At 41.9% G+C, this 14,980-nt stretch overlaps 1 protein-coding gene across 1 annotated transcript in view; it reads left to right on the forward strand.

Moving 5' to 3' along the window:
• BRPF3 (bromodomain and PHD finger containing 3) overlaps window positions 1–13,144 on the forward strand; it is a 79,607-nt gene extending 66,463 nt beyond the window's left edge. Inside the window, exons 7-13 of the mRNA XM_068269443.1 lie at window positions 1,435–1,638; window positions 2,150–2,452; window positions 3,799–3,892; window positions 3,975–4,054; window positions 5,516–5,610; window positions 9,174–9,331; window positions 12,702–13,144. Coding sequence (XP_068125544.1) covers window positions 1,435–1,638; window positions 2,150–2,452; window positions 3,799–3,892; window positions 3,975–4,054; window positions 5,516–5,610; window positions 9,174–9,331; window positions 12,702–12,888 — 1,121 coding nt within the window. The 3' untranslated portion in view covers window positions 12,889–13,144. The remainder of the gene's footprint in view (window positions 1–1,434; window positions 1,639–2,149; window positions 2,453–3,798; window positions 3,893–3,974; window positions 4,055–5,515; window positions 5,611–9,173; window positions 9,332–12,701) is intronic.
• The last annotated feature ends 1,836 nt before the right edge of the window (window positions 13,145–14,980 follow it).

Genomic DNA, 14,980 nt, shown 5'->3' on the forward strand with positions numbered 1-14,980 from the left:
AGTGTTGCATTGTTCAATACATTGTAACGCTAATGGCCTCAGCTGTGTCCCTGTCCAGTCCGGTCAACCAAAATTTTCCATCTTGTCCAATCAGATCATTTTGATAAATTTTTTTCTGCAGCTTGAGATTCAGTTGTGCAATATACTTACAGAATGACAGAGCTCAGATATGTTAATTGCATTTAATTGAATCTGTTCAATGCAATGTCCCGGTCACACTTTACTTCTTTGTTTTTATAAGCCTGCAGTCCTTAACATCCTAGTTACAAGTTTAATTCTACATAGATAGAAATTGTATTTGTTTTCTTCTAGTAGGACACAACCACAAAAAAATACAATATAATCATCAATCAGATCTTCAGAAATGGCACACCATCCTTCATACAATATAAATGATGCCACATAAGTAAAAGGGACATGGGTCTACTATCTCTTTGGTTGCTCCAATGTCAATGGATGCAGCCAAGAGTAAAACATATTATGCTAGCCATGACAGACACCATCGAAAGATTAGATGACTATAAAGAAAAGAAAAATTGAGAAGTAACTTTCCCCTTAAAAAATGCAATCATTTTCTTTAGTTAAGACCTAGATTGACGTTTAGTCGGATTCACCCATACCTTAAACCAGGTATCCATATCTGTCGTGGTGCCTATAGCTGTATCCCAGTATTGCATATAGCCATGTTTAAAGTCCTGAGAGGTATTAGTAGGAGCATTTATACAAATGTAGAGCATATAAATTAGTTGTTTCTGTTGAGGAGCCCTCTCCCAAATTGACTCAAATGGCAATTTTTTTGGAAGTTTCAGTGTAGGGGATAGTGACCGTAGGAAATTACGAATTTTCATATATTGTAGAAAGTAGGTGTTGTCCAGCGACAACTTTTCCCGAAGAACATCAAAATAGTTTAGCTTTTAATCAAAGGGATCCAAAACAGGCGGGGTTTCCTTTTTTTAAGTTCCAAAGAGCAGAACTAGGATGCCATGGTACAAATTGAGTGAAATATGTGGATATTTAGACAACCAAGCCCCCATTTAATGGAGCTGACTGGCCACATAGGTAGTTATAGATATTGGGAACTGAAAGCCCCCCCCCCATAGCTTTTCTGAAGCATCAGTACATTCCAATCAAACCTTGGCAGCCTACAAAGCCAGATTAACTGAAATAACTTCCTCTGTAGGGGGACAAAAAAGATCTTGGTCTCCAGAAGGGCATTACCTACATCACATAAACCAATTTTGGAAGGGAGTTCATCTCAAATGACACCATCCGGCCAATCCAAGAAATAGGAAAGTCCTCCTACCTTGCTAGATCTTCACAAATTCTAGATATTAAAGGCAGATTGTTCTACTGAACCGTTTTAGCTGTCTCACTAGGAATAAATATACCCAAATTATGCTAAACTTTTAAGTTTTCTGTTTTCTCATCCCTTAGTTGATGAAATTTTGCTACCTGAGAACAGAGCCCATCTTTCTCCTGAATGCCAACTAAAGGAGCTTTTAGAGAAGCTGGATATCGTTAGCAGCTTCCGTACTAGTGGAGCACGCACAAGGCGCCTGAAACTGCTGAGAAGGGAAATAAACCTTCTGCGACAAAGACTGGCATCACGCAGCAAAGACTTGAATGATGCATGTGCTGGTAAGTACTTTCACTTTATGTACACACTTTCTTTCCTTGGCTGTAGCGTTGCATGCTAGTTCCAGGCAGTGAAGCTGTGTAGAAGTGTGCATATAGTTACACCACGGGTGAATTGGGCACAGGGCTCAACCTGCTTCCACTCAAATTCCTGGCGTTGTTAAATTATAGTCTCCATCTGAGTCGTATCAACTCAGAGGAAGAAGTAATTCAACGTCCGGTACCCCAAATTCCCCTTACGCACCCCGCGCACTATAGCAATACTGCTATAGAGGTGACAAGCATTGGCGCTCTGAGCTAAAACACCTGCTTTGGCGTAGAAGACAGTGGCTCTCAAACGCTTCTATTGCAGGGTATCCTAAGTGGTTTGAAAATTCTTCCAAGATCCCCTTGAGTAAAAACAAGCACCAAATTTCTGTTGAAACTGCTAGTGGTTTATTGCTTTTTTTTTAGGTACTAGTTTATTTAAGATGTTCTACATTTTAACATTTTCCTTTATGTTGCTTATGTTTAGATGGAAAAGTTACCCAGCCTCCTATGCTAGAGCCCACAGACCCTGCCATCCCACAGCATGATGTTACAGCTCACGAGCATCCTCCTACCTTGCAGCCCATCACTCGCAGCCCTCCCCACAAGCAAGGGAAGACTGTATCTAATGTGAAAACTTCCAGTCCTTCAGGACAGAATTTGAGGAGAAGGGGAGCTGCTGTTAAGCACAAATCCTGGAAAAAGAGAAAAACATCCCCTGACAACACTCACCAGTCTCCTAGTGGAAATGAAAGTGATGAAGAAAGAACAGAGGACTATACAGCTCTAGGTAGCCTGTTCTAAAAGCTTACCTTACATTTGTCACTGTTAAGTTCTTCAAGAGCAACTATAGCCGTTTCCAAGGTTATCTGCAGATCTTCTCTCCCACACACTGTACATAGTAAATAGTGCATTTTCACTAATTTTAGTAAATACTCCTGTAAATACGGTACCTTTTTTGAACTCCGATCATGTGACCTTCTGTAAGCCAGAGCATACTGTACCACTGCACTAACAGTTTTTGTCACACTGCCTGATTTGTTCCTCCTTTACACTTCTTTGATGTGGTATAGTTCCCTTTCTGTTGGTGCACATATGTGGATTTCAAAAAATATCAGCTGCTACCCTCTCAGTTGAAGCTCCTTCCCCTCTCCCCTGCAATCTGTAACAGCAGTTGCCCACCATAACAATCTCTTGCCAAGTTGGCTTTGGGGATTGTCCTAGCACTTTGGACCTTTATTGTGCTACCTTTTGGCAAACTTTGTTGTCCAGAGCCTGCAGCTTACCCTTTGCCCATTGTAACTTTAAAACATCAACAGGAAGCCTGTTCACATTTCTGACATTCTGTTTTTATATCTTCCATATTTCTCTTTGTTCAGGTTTCTTTGGTGTTCAGGTTTCTTTTAAAGAGATCCTGTACTGTCTCAATTGCATGTAGATGTGGTATGCATCCTTAACCACCTCATTCAGCACTGGCTGTGGCTTGGTGAGCAGAGGAGACCTGTTATACTTCTCCCTGCCATGTCCTCTCCCATCCTAGCCATGTCATGGACTGGCCTGTACACCAAGTACCAACACATCACATAAGAAGATGATAGACAAGCTGTATTTACATTTTTAACCCACTTTAGAGCCCCATCAGTCCCATTAGTAGAGTTACACAACATGTCTGAGTTGGTAAGCTTGCACATTATATAGCCTTACCACCAGTGATCCTCCATACCCTGCTCTCACTCAGCTTTAAACACAATACTGTCAAGGCTCATTGAATCCTGTTGGTCGGCACGGATGGAGTAGACGGTAAGCGGGCAATTTTTTTACAGTACATGATAAAGGAATCTTATCTTCACTTGTACTTGTTTCAACAGAAATGCAGGACTTGTATCACTAATATTATCTGTTTATACTGTTAGTCAGTTTCTAGAATAACATTTTGAGGTTTATTTCTAACCTTGCCTGTCCTGAATGCTGCTTGTATCCAGGCTTATATTTGCATAAAATTTGCATACGTTGGAATTCTCAGAATCTCATTGATTATCCCTAGTGCTAATGTGTAAGTGAAGCATTGTTTGCCAGGGCTTTGGGAGGCAATTTATGAATATCTATTCATTATGTATTTGTTGTTTTAATTTGCAGAAGAAGCCAATGGGTTTAGAACACATAATGATGCTGGATCAGATTCTGACAGCAGCACTGAGTTATATAGAGAACCCCCTGTGTATTCTAATGGGTAGGTAATGTCTCTGTTCTGTTCTTTTTCCTATGACACATACAAGGAAATGTATTTGACTGCCCTGTTTGAAATATTTTAGGAAGGTAGCTCCTCTAGGAAAGCCTGCCCTCTCCCATCTACCCATTCTTGGGGCTATGAATGGTGATTATGCAAGTCGAGGTAAGGCCTCTTAGACTTTTCTTTAAAAAACAAAACCCTGTTCAGGCTCATTGTTTTATGCCTACTGCGAGAAATAATCAGTTACACACAAGGTTTTTTTCAGCTGCACACACTCCATTTTTGCATTCATTATTTTTATTACCTGTCTGGTTCGGTTTCCAAAGCTGTCTTTATGTGTTGTTTTCAATTGCTATTTGCTTGAAAGATCAGCGGGTCTTTTAACCAATCAAACTCCTCCTCCCTCTATACAGTCATTACGTACATGAGGTACTTGGTAAGTAGCGTGAATCGACGCACCAGCTAGTCTTTCCCGCTGGGTACCTTACTCCTTAAGGTCAGGTGATAGCTGTCTGCTTGATTAGCAACTTCCACTCTCCTTGCTGTATCATACCTCATGTTCAGTAGAGAAGTACAGTAAGTGGCAGCCTTGTTTTGCAGAGCAAAGGAGAGAGACTGCTACCATCATTGGGAGGTGCATAGGAAAGATGAATATATCCCCCTCATCAGAATCCATTTTTACAACTAGAATTTGCACCCCTTTACCCCACCAGAATACATTCTCCTCTCACTTGTGGCCAGCAGGAGAGAAGCGGTGTGAAGACTGTATGACAATTGCCTGCACACCTCTGGGCCCCTAGAAGTCAGTGTGTGGCTTGCTGCAGTTCTGTTGTGCTTCAGTGTTCTGCTGTCACCTCTGTAATGATCACTGACCCAGTGGACCGGTGGCTTGGTTCACCTGGAGCGCTTAGCAGATGTGAAGTAGCACTGCGCAGAAGCTGCTTACCTACCAGGTCAGGGATCATTACAGAGGGGGCAGGAGAAGGCTGAAGCATGGTAGAACTGCGCCAAGGGACACACTGACTTCTAGGGGCTGGAAGAAGCCAGGTAGCTTTATGTGCAGTCAGTTTTTTACTTAGTTTCAGACAGATCACTGTGACTTCAGGTCTGCCTCCCAGTGGGTCCTCAGTGTAATACAGTAACTCTTAGTGCCCCCTAAGGGCTAGAGTCCACCCTCCCTCCTCCACAGTTTCCCCTAGTGGGAGTACCCAACACTCTTTCCTCTTCCAATGCCCACTTTTCCATAGTTGTTCTGCCGCTGTGGTGCTGCACACATCTCTATCATGAGTTGCCACATCCTGTTAGGCTTGTGTATGAAAAGTGTGATAAAGGGGAAAAAATGTTGCAATAGCAAACAGTGCTCTTACAGAGATTTTATATTTCAGGTTTGAAATCATATCAGTTGTTTTGATTGGCTGTGAAGGGCAACGGTATTTTATTTTTTATTTTTTTTGCACACCTTGAGGCAAGATTGAAGATACAGTGTGTGTCAGAAGTGAATGGAATGAAAGTATGGACACGATTGTGAGCACAGTGAATGCTCTTGGTTTGTAGTGCAGCAATGGAGAAGTCTCTACCAGCACAGTGTTACACATATGATTTTTTTTTTCTTTTTACCTACAGAAAGCCTTTTGACGTCATTCGATCGCTCTGTAGAAATGAAGCCTCTCCAGTTGGTATGGGCAAAGTGTCGTGGATACCCCTCCTACCCCGCCTTGGTAAGAGCCTAAGCCTGATTGTGCAATCTTGTTGTATTTTAGCACATTTACATAGTGTAGATCAAATATACTTTGAACATATTAACTTCAATGCACTAAGTATTACCTCATGCAGTAAAGGAGAAAACTGAATTTACTGAACATTTTGTGAAATATCAATTCACTAAGGCATGGAAAACTGAAATTTCCAACTAGTGAGGTGAATTACTGACGTGAATTATATACCTCAATAGAAATGAGTTCACAAATAATAGAACAAGTGGTAAAACAAGTGAGCTGCTCAGTATTTTATCTCCAGCCTGGAGCTGTCGGTAATTAACAAACATTCTGATATGGAAAGTTATAGAAGGGAGGAAGCCGAGCCGAAAAAAAGGTGAAAACTAATTCACATAGTCAGGAATATAAGAAAGTTATTAATAAAAAACATATTTCCCTATATTATTATGGAGTAATTAAAATGGTTATTAAGACTAATGGTTTTGAGTTGATACAAATTTTATGTTAACCACTTGAGGACCAGCTTTAAAGAGAATCTGTACTCTAATATTCTTACAATAAAAAGCATACCATTCTATTCATTATTTTCTCCTGGGCCCCTCTGTGCTGTTTCTGCCACTCTCTGCTGCAATCCTGGCTTGTAATTAACAGTTTTAGGCAGTGTTTACAAACAAACTAACCAGCTTCTAATAGGCTCAGCTAAGCATAGTGTGTGAGTCATTCATAGTATGCAGGGGGCCTGCAGAGGGTGTGTATCGCTTCTACCAATCACAAGCAGCCCTGCACATTCCACACAATCAAGCTTTAGCCCGACAAACAGGACAGAGGAAAGATACATTGATTTATTACAGAGACAGTGCAGTTAGGAAAGACTGCAGTAAGCCAGAGCAGATTAGAACAGGCATAGGAACTTATAGGATAGAAGAACTAAGGCTGAAAAATTTGTTACAGAGTCTCTTTAAGGCCTCGCAGCAGGGCCGCACAACTCATCACACAAGTGAACCTATGCCTATTTTTTTTTTTTTTTTACTATTTTTTGCTCCCTTCCCCTGTCATCCTATCACAGCAATTGGCTGTTATAGGCTTCAGCCTATCGCCGTCGATCACTTCTGTGTCCCCCAGGGGGACAGCCATGTGAAATGCCTTAGATCGCAGCACTGTACAGCCTTATTAGATGGCTAACAGTCTAACAGACTGACAGTCTCAGAGTGGTAATCACCTTCCAAGCGGAGATGCGCACTCATCGGCACGCGCGCTCTCCTGCTAGCCCCATAGAAGGCCATTCACACCAAAAGGCGTGGAGTGGTCCTGGGACAGCCTCCGCGTTCACGCCTATTGCATGGAGCGGTCGTCAAGCAGTTCATATGCCGTTTGGACCTGCACTTTACTCGTAACAAAAAAAAAATGCTGTCTGTATCATATCTTTCATTCATTTTCCCTTCACTGCAATTATCCATCAAATATTAAATGGAAAAACTGCGTGGTTCCTGAAAATTCCAAATGAAATACTGTATGAGGTAAAAATCTTAGTGAATTGTCATGTCATATATGCATTTGGAAAAATTCAGGGTTAAATATCTAAAACACTGCAGTATTTTAGCGATCCTTTATTTTTTACCGAACATCTTTGTCAATTGAAGCAATAGTTTAGGTAGTCCCTCCTACTACAAAGATGGTAAAATTCTTCTCAGCCAAGATAATATGTCTAAAGCCCAATCTACACGATACGATTCGATTACGATTCTATTTACGGTCCGATTAAATCCGACATGTCCGATCGGGATTTGATTTAATTCGATTTGCCATTGTTTTGCAATGGCAAATCGAATTGAATCCCTATCGGACATATTGGATTTAATCGGATCGTAAATAGAATGGTAATCGAATCGTACAAAGAATCGTATCGTGTAGATTGGGCTTTATGGACAGCAACTGATTGCATAATGCATGGCAGACAGAAATGTCTTGGCCAGAACTGGCTTTAAATCGGTATTGTCACCATAAAAATCGAATTTCAACAGCAACTGGTCTGAGTGTATTAAGTGATAAAGATGCTAATCCTGCATTCAAAATTTGCAAAACTTTTTCTGCCGTTATGGTTTGGAGTTATCACATACTTTAGGAGCATTGGCCCTAGTTCCAAACAGTGCCAAGGAGTTGAATGCTGGGAGTTCTTTTTATCTATAATATATTCCTCCTCTTCCATTTATTTCCCTGCCTTCCCTGCCTAGCTCCTTATCAGAAACACCCTCTGATTACTTGTGTTTACAAGCAAGGCTGAGGTGACTCAGTAATTGGATGTGTAAATAAAAAAAAGACAGTGCAGTTGTTAGTATACATCTGTTATGTAAGTAGAAGTAGTACCGTATATACTAGAGTATAAGCTGACCCGAGTATCAGTCAGTCATATAGCATCCTGAATATGGCAGCTTCAGCTACATGACAGGTGGTTAAACTTCAATTGCTTCTCTAATTTGAGGTGTTCATATCCTTTGCAGTATTGGCGTGTGTATACAAATAAAATGGAAATATGAGTTCCCTGACACAATGCTCTAAGCTAACAAATATTTCAGCTGTAGCATCCCAGCTCTTTGCAGTATGGTAGAGTGTATGGAGGAATAGACATGACATGCAACTGTCACAATTCAACACTCTACATCTGATGTCCAAATGCTCTGGCTTAGATTTATAGATTGCCACCCTTCCCTAGTTTGGAAAGAATGTGTGCAGAATGGATTTTTAGAGCAGTGCGCCGTGGTCACCCCTCTCTCCCCGCTACCCTTCCTGAGAGCGGAGCAATATACCGTACTTTAGGCTGCCCCGAACCACTCACCCAGCCAGCATATGTACAGAAGCGTGGTGACCACAGAGTCTCTTTCCCCACTACTCCTACCCAGAGCGGAGCGATATACATTGATTTCGGCTGTCCCCGGGCCACGCACCTCGCATATCCATAGACGTGCACCACAGAGTGTTCACTCGCCCGTCCACACTGCCTGCCGTGATCCCGTATGTATGATGTCCTGCAGTGATGCCTCTCATTACATGCGCCACTGCGGGACGTTATACATACGACATGATGAGTGAGTAAACACTCTGCTGTGCGCGTCTCTGAATATGCCAGGTGGGTGGCTTGGGGACAGGCAAAAACCATGTATAGCGCTCCGCTCTGGGGAAGGGTAACTGGAAAAGAGAGATTTGGGGGTGACCACGCTTCTGTGCGTATGGCGGGTTGGTGGCCCGGGGCAGCCTAATGCAGAGTATATTGCTCAGCTCGGCGGAAGGGTAGCGGGAAGAGAGACGGGTGACCGCGGCGCACAGCTCTTAAAATCCATTCTGTATGCATTCTTTTTGAACTAGGGAAGGGGGGCAATCTAGTGGTTGGGGTATTTAAAGGCTAGTGACTCGAGTAAAAGCTGAGACCACCACTTTTGGGCCACTTTCTTGGTCTCAAACTCTGCTTATACTCGAGTATATACGGTATTTATCTACTTATATATGTGTTTTTTATTTCTAGGTTAGCATGGGTGTCGCTTGTTCTTTAACATTGTCTTCAATCATTTTAGATAATTGATCCAGATATGCCAAGGGAGGGTTTACTGCACAATGGCATACCTATTCCTGTACCCCCTTTGGATGTCCTTAAGCTGGGAGAACAGAGACAACTTGAGAATGTTGGGCAACAGCTTTATTTAGTTTTATTTTTTGATAATAAAAGAACGTGGTAAGTAATTTATATTTCCCTACAAAGTAATGAATTTCTCAGTTTTTAAAGATTTCTACAGTTTTCATTGAATTACTGCTTCCATATGTAACTACATTGTTTATGAATGATCTAACTGGATTCCGCAGTTTCTTGTAGAAAATTAGAAAAATATTCAAACTGGCATTTTCTTAATCTGAATCTGTTCCCATCCACATACCCCACTGTGTACAAGTGCGGCCGTACTGTGCCTGCGTAAGTACAGCCATCCCTGCACAATAACCTGGAACCGTTCATGCTTGAGGATCACCACACGGGCGCTGACGTACTCGTGTGGGCGCAGCAAGACCACATTCATGCACCCAGGTAGCAGTGGTGGTCTGTAGAACGGATCCAGAGGCTTCCCATCTCAAGATCACTATCCACTTTGGGTTTTCTTTAACCACTTGCCGACCGCGCACTCATACCGCGCGTCGGCAAAGTGGCAGCTGCAGGACCAGCGACGCAGTTCTGCGTCGCCGGCTGCAGGCTAATTAATCAGGAAGCAGCCGCTCGCGCGAGCGGCTGCTTCCTGTCAATTCACGGCGGGGGGCTCCGTGAATAGCCTGCAGGCCGCCGATCGCGGCTCGCAGGCTAAATGTAAACACAAGCGGAAATAATCCGCTTTGTTTACATTGTACGGCCCCGTAAGGCAGATCGGCGATCCCCGGCCAATCAGCGGCCGTGGATCGACGCCATGTGACAGGGGACAGCCTGTCACTGGCTGCACAGGATGGATAGCGTCCTGTGCCGCGCGGATCACCGGGGGGGAACAGGTAGGAGAGGGAGGGGAGGAATTCCGCAGCGGAGGGGGGCTTTGAGGTGCCCCCCCCCCCCCGCAACACTCATCAGGCAGGAGCGATCAGACCCCCCCAGCACATCATCCCCCTAGTGGGGAAAAAAGGGGGGCGATCTGGTCGCTCTGCGTGCCAGCTGATCTGTGCTGGGGGCTGCAGAGCCCACCCAGCACAGATCAGCTAAAACAGCGCTGGTCCTTAAGGGGGGGTAAAGGGTGGGTCCTCAAGTGGTTAAAGGGGTTCTGTGGAGGGGTTTAAAAAAACTGACACTTACCTGGGGCTTCTATTGGCCCCCTGCAGTGTCATATTTTTGTTTTTTAAACCCTCCATTGAACCCATTTTAAGTACTGTTAAGATTCCTTATATCAAGCAAAGGGCAATATCAGCCCTTATTTTCATTCAGTGGGAACTTAATTTGAGTGGAATATGAATGCTGCCATCTTCATTCACTAATAAGTATTGCCAGTTGCCTGACAGCTTTGCCTACATTAAAGCACACCTGAAGTGAGAGGGATATGGAGGCTACTGTATTTATTTCCTTTTATGCAATATCAGTTTCCTGACTGTCTTGCTGATCTCTTTGGCTGCAGTAATATCTGAATCACTCAACTGAAACAAGCAGTGCAGTTAATCTGGTCAGCGATTTGTCAAAAAAATCTCATCTCCATGCTAGTTTAGGGTTTATGGCTAAAATAATTGGATGTAGATGAACAGCAGACAGCCAGGCAATGTGCATTGTTTAAAAGGAAATAAACATGTCAGCCTACAAATCCCTGTTATTTCAGGTGTCCTTTAACCATTTAATGCAAACTGGGCATATATATACGTCCAGTGTATTTGTGGCTGGTGCACCACCAGTTTGTTACTAATTGAGGCACATGTTGTGTTATTTTAACTGTGACAAGTTGTAGAATACATTTTGGTGTGTTTTAAAGCTTGGACCCACGTTGCATAAAAGATTGGTACGGATCAAACATAAAAAGTAATTTCCAAAATTAAGATAGCAGAATAGATTAGCAGAATAGATTTTAGGGTGTTTTAGGGTTGAGGGCTATCTTGTGTACTCTTTTTTTAGTTGGAAACTGAATCAAGAGCAGTAACATTTTCATATATTCTGTACCAAAATAAAAGACTTTTAAAATGAAAAAGTGACAGAATATAAAAGAAAATACATTTGTTTTTACCTAGGAATGTAGCTTTTTAAATATGTATGGCCTGAGGGCACATAACTGTAATTTTTGCTAATAAGGTCTTGTAATCATCGATGGTGTACAATGAGAAAGCAAAAAACACTAAACAGAACTAAAACCCCTTTATTTTCAAATACAATTATGTCACCATACATTGTACTAGGAACATAATCTAAATGTTATAACCAGGATGGATAAGCAAACAAAATTTGTGAGTTCAACTTATAGTTAACACTGTGTATTGTAAAGCTATAATGGGTGTAAATGGAGAAATAGTGTATTTTTTTCTATTTGTTTCCCTTATTTTCCCTTTTTAAAGAGACTCTGAAGCAAACAAAAATTACTATTTTTACCTGCTAGATCGCTTCAGTAGTCTCATTAGATGTAAACCGCCGCATCCCCACCACAAAACGAGGGCTTTAGACCCCCCAAATCCCGGGGCAAACATCCACGACCATCTTGGTCGTGGATTGTGCTGCCCTGAGAGGCAGAGCTTTCTGCTGTAGCTCTGCCTCTCCTGGCGTCAATCGCCGTGCGGATCTCCGCCTCTCCCCCGACCCTCTCTGTGAAGGAAGAGTAAGAGGGGCGGGGAGAGGCGGCGATCCGCTGCGATTGACATCAGCAGAGGCAGAGCTGCAGCTGAAAGCTCTTCCTCTTTCAGGAAGCGCCGGCCAGATTTGGGGGATCTAAAGCCCTTGTTTCGCGACGGGGATGCGGCGGTTTACATCTGAGTGCTGAAGCGAACTAGAAGGTAAAAAATAGCAATTTTTGTTCGCTTTAGTCTCTCTTTAAAAAGCATACAAAATAAAGTAATATCTAGAAAAGATATAACTCCCAAAAAAGCACAATTGTGGTGAAAAAAACAAGATTTTGATCATTTAGGTGTGATAAGTAGTGATAAAGTTACTGCCAAATGAATGGGAGGATCGCTGAAAGGTAAAAATGGTTGTTGGCAGGAAGTGGTTAAGTCACTGGCCCAAAATGAGCATTCAGATGCGTTGACCCTGGTCTGACTCCACTGCATGTATGTTGCTGGTGTGCGACTTAAATACAACTAAAGCCAAAAGCACAGAATGAAAAGCAGTCAACTGGCATTGTTTATAAGGGAAATAAGATGGCAACCTGCATATTCCTCTCTTTTCAGGTTCATTTTAAAGTCAGACAAACGGAGACAATGCACACATACTTTATAGCCCCACTGAGTTCATGAGATGAGAGACAAATTGATATAATGCCCTCGTTCATCATTTAGCAATCCATAATTGGCAAGGGATGGCTCTTCTCGGGCAGTTCATTTTCTCGGGCATGTTATTTTTTATAGCAAATTTTGTACAATTTATTTTTCCTTTTTTCTTTCAATTTTAGGCAGTGGCTCCCCAGAGACAAGCTTTTACCTTTGGGTGCTGAGGACACGGTAGACAAACTGAAAATGCTGGAAGGTCGAAAGACCAGCATCCGCAAGTCCGTGCAGGTGGCCTATGATCGAGCCATGACCCATCTGAACCGTGTCAAGGGTAACCACCTGTTCATTACACCCAACTACCTGTACTAAGCCTGCTACTGGTTTTGTAACGGAGGATATTGTCACATTCTCCAACAGCAGTCTATTCTGAAACTTGGCAGTGACCCTTGAAATGAATTGTCTGAAGTTCTTCATCTCACTGCAAGACGAAAAGCATTTAACCTAGTGAGCTGTTGAGTGTGCCAATGAACTGAATCAAAGCATGTTGTTTTTAACCCCCCCCCCCCCCCCCCCCCCCTACACCCACATCTGGCAAAGTAAATAGAATAAACAACTAGAGCTTTTATTTCCATTTTTCTTCAAATTTGTGTTGTGGTATAAAATACAATCCCTCCATGACATGTCATTTCACCCACGTTCATTTTAGGTTAGGTAACAAATACTCTACCCCCTTATAAGCCAAAAAGTTATTGTAATTTGAGTCCTTTGTCTTGGAAACTATATATGTATAAAAAAAAAAAAGAGTTCTGTTCTGGCTGGTTCCAACAAAAGTTAAAATAAATAGCTACTTACAAACTTACAAAAAAGAATATATTAAATGTAATTGATACTTTTATATATTAGGAATGGTGTTTAACGATTGTATAATTGTGGCATTAAGCAGAGTTTTCAGAGGTTTGTCTCCTGTGGTTTTAATGCGTGTATGGAGAGTTTATTAATCAACAGGACAAACAAAGTGTCTTCAACTCCAAAAATCATAGCTTTGTGTACTGTAGAGATTTTTTTTCAATGGTCTGCCTATCCAAACAAGATATCTCTGCTTTGGGTGGATGCTGACAAGTTGAATTATACACCTAGCTTAGGGGAGATCTCAGCAGCCAGAATTCTCTTGCTGCGGCAAGAAAGTTTACAGGCTGAGTGATTGCATCCTGGATCCTATGTGAAGACATTAGTCTTATAGCGTCCCTGATAGGTATAGAATGCTACAAGATGATTCAACTCACCAGCATCTATCTGTGAAAAGCTATACAGAATAGCAATACTTGCTGTTGAACTCATAATTTATGTTAATCTTTCGACAATCTATGTATTTTTCTGAAGAAGATAGCGGTGATATACTGTAGATAGACTATTGCTGAAACATAGTCACTGTTGCACAGGCTTACACACTGGGAAATATTTTTAGCTTAATATTTGTGCGTTTTTACACTAGACATGTTGTAAACCGCGTGTAAAATTGGAGAGGCATACATGATTTGGGGCACCTTTTCGCAACTCATTCATCATAGTGTATTCTGTGTTTCAGCAGTGCACTGTTAAATTTATATATAATGTGACTAGCGCTTCTGAAATGCACTGTCTGCAGTCACATCTCAAAACGCATTTGTTTTCACGTGCTAAAATGCATACAAAAAACCAGTCCAAAATGCATGTAATATACACAAAGCCTAAAGGAAAGCTGAAGTCCGAGAAATATGTTGGGTGCCATCATTGGCTTCCTTTTATAAAATGCTGCTTGGCTTTTGTAGCGATCATCAGCTTCTAGCGCTATGAATCACTAGTGTGCAGATCAGGTGATTTCACTCAGTTGCGAAGAACTGCTTCAGGAAGTTTATCTCTCTAGTTATATAAGTTATTGAGAAGGTTTTTTTCCTTGCTTATAATATGCATTCAAATTTTGCTGAAAACTGCATTTTAGCTGTTTAAAACACTGCCTGGCATGGAGTGTGTTTAAATGGATTCTCAACTAGTATTATTGTTCGAATTAGGCATAGCTGATTCAGACCCCCCCAATACTCCAGTATGCAGCTGTTCAGTACTGAACAAGCAGACGGGGTCAGGAGTTCACTCCTTTGCGAGTTGTTTCATGTGACTACAAAGGAGGTAGAAGTATCAGTGTTGTGAAACGCAACATGGTTGTCGAGGAACTCCCCCCTGAACCAGTCTGCTTGTTCGTGCTGACCAGCGGCAGTCTGGAGTATTCGGGTCTTCTGCATTGGCTATGCCAAATTCGAACACCAACACTATTCTCAACATGACATTTTTAAAAATTATAAATTACTAATTACATCGTTTAGAAATGTCATGCAATTCTCCTTTAATCCGTGGGCTGCATACGTGTTTCAGGTGTGTGACTAATATTCCTTAACCGTGAAGCAAGTGTGTAGACAGTGTAAACGCT

Source organism: Hyperolius riggenbachi, chromosome 2 (genome assembly GCF_040937935.1).
Source record: "Hyperolius riggenbachi isolate aHypRig1 chromosome 2, aHypRig1.pri, whole genome shotgun sequence".
NCBI classification, from domain to species: Eukaryota; Metazoa; Chordata; class Amphibia; order Anura; family Hyperoliidae; genus Hyperolius; species Hyperolius riggenbachi.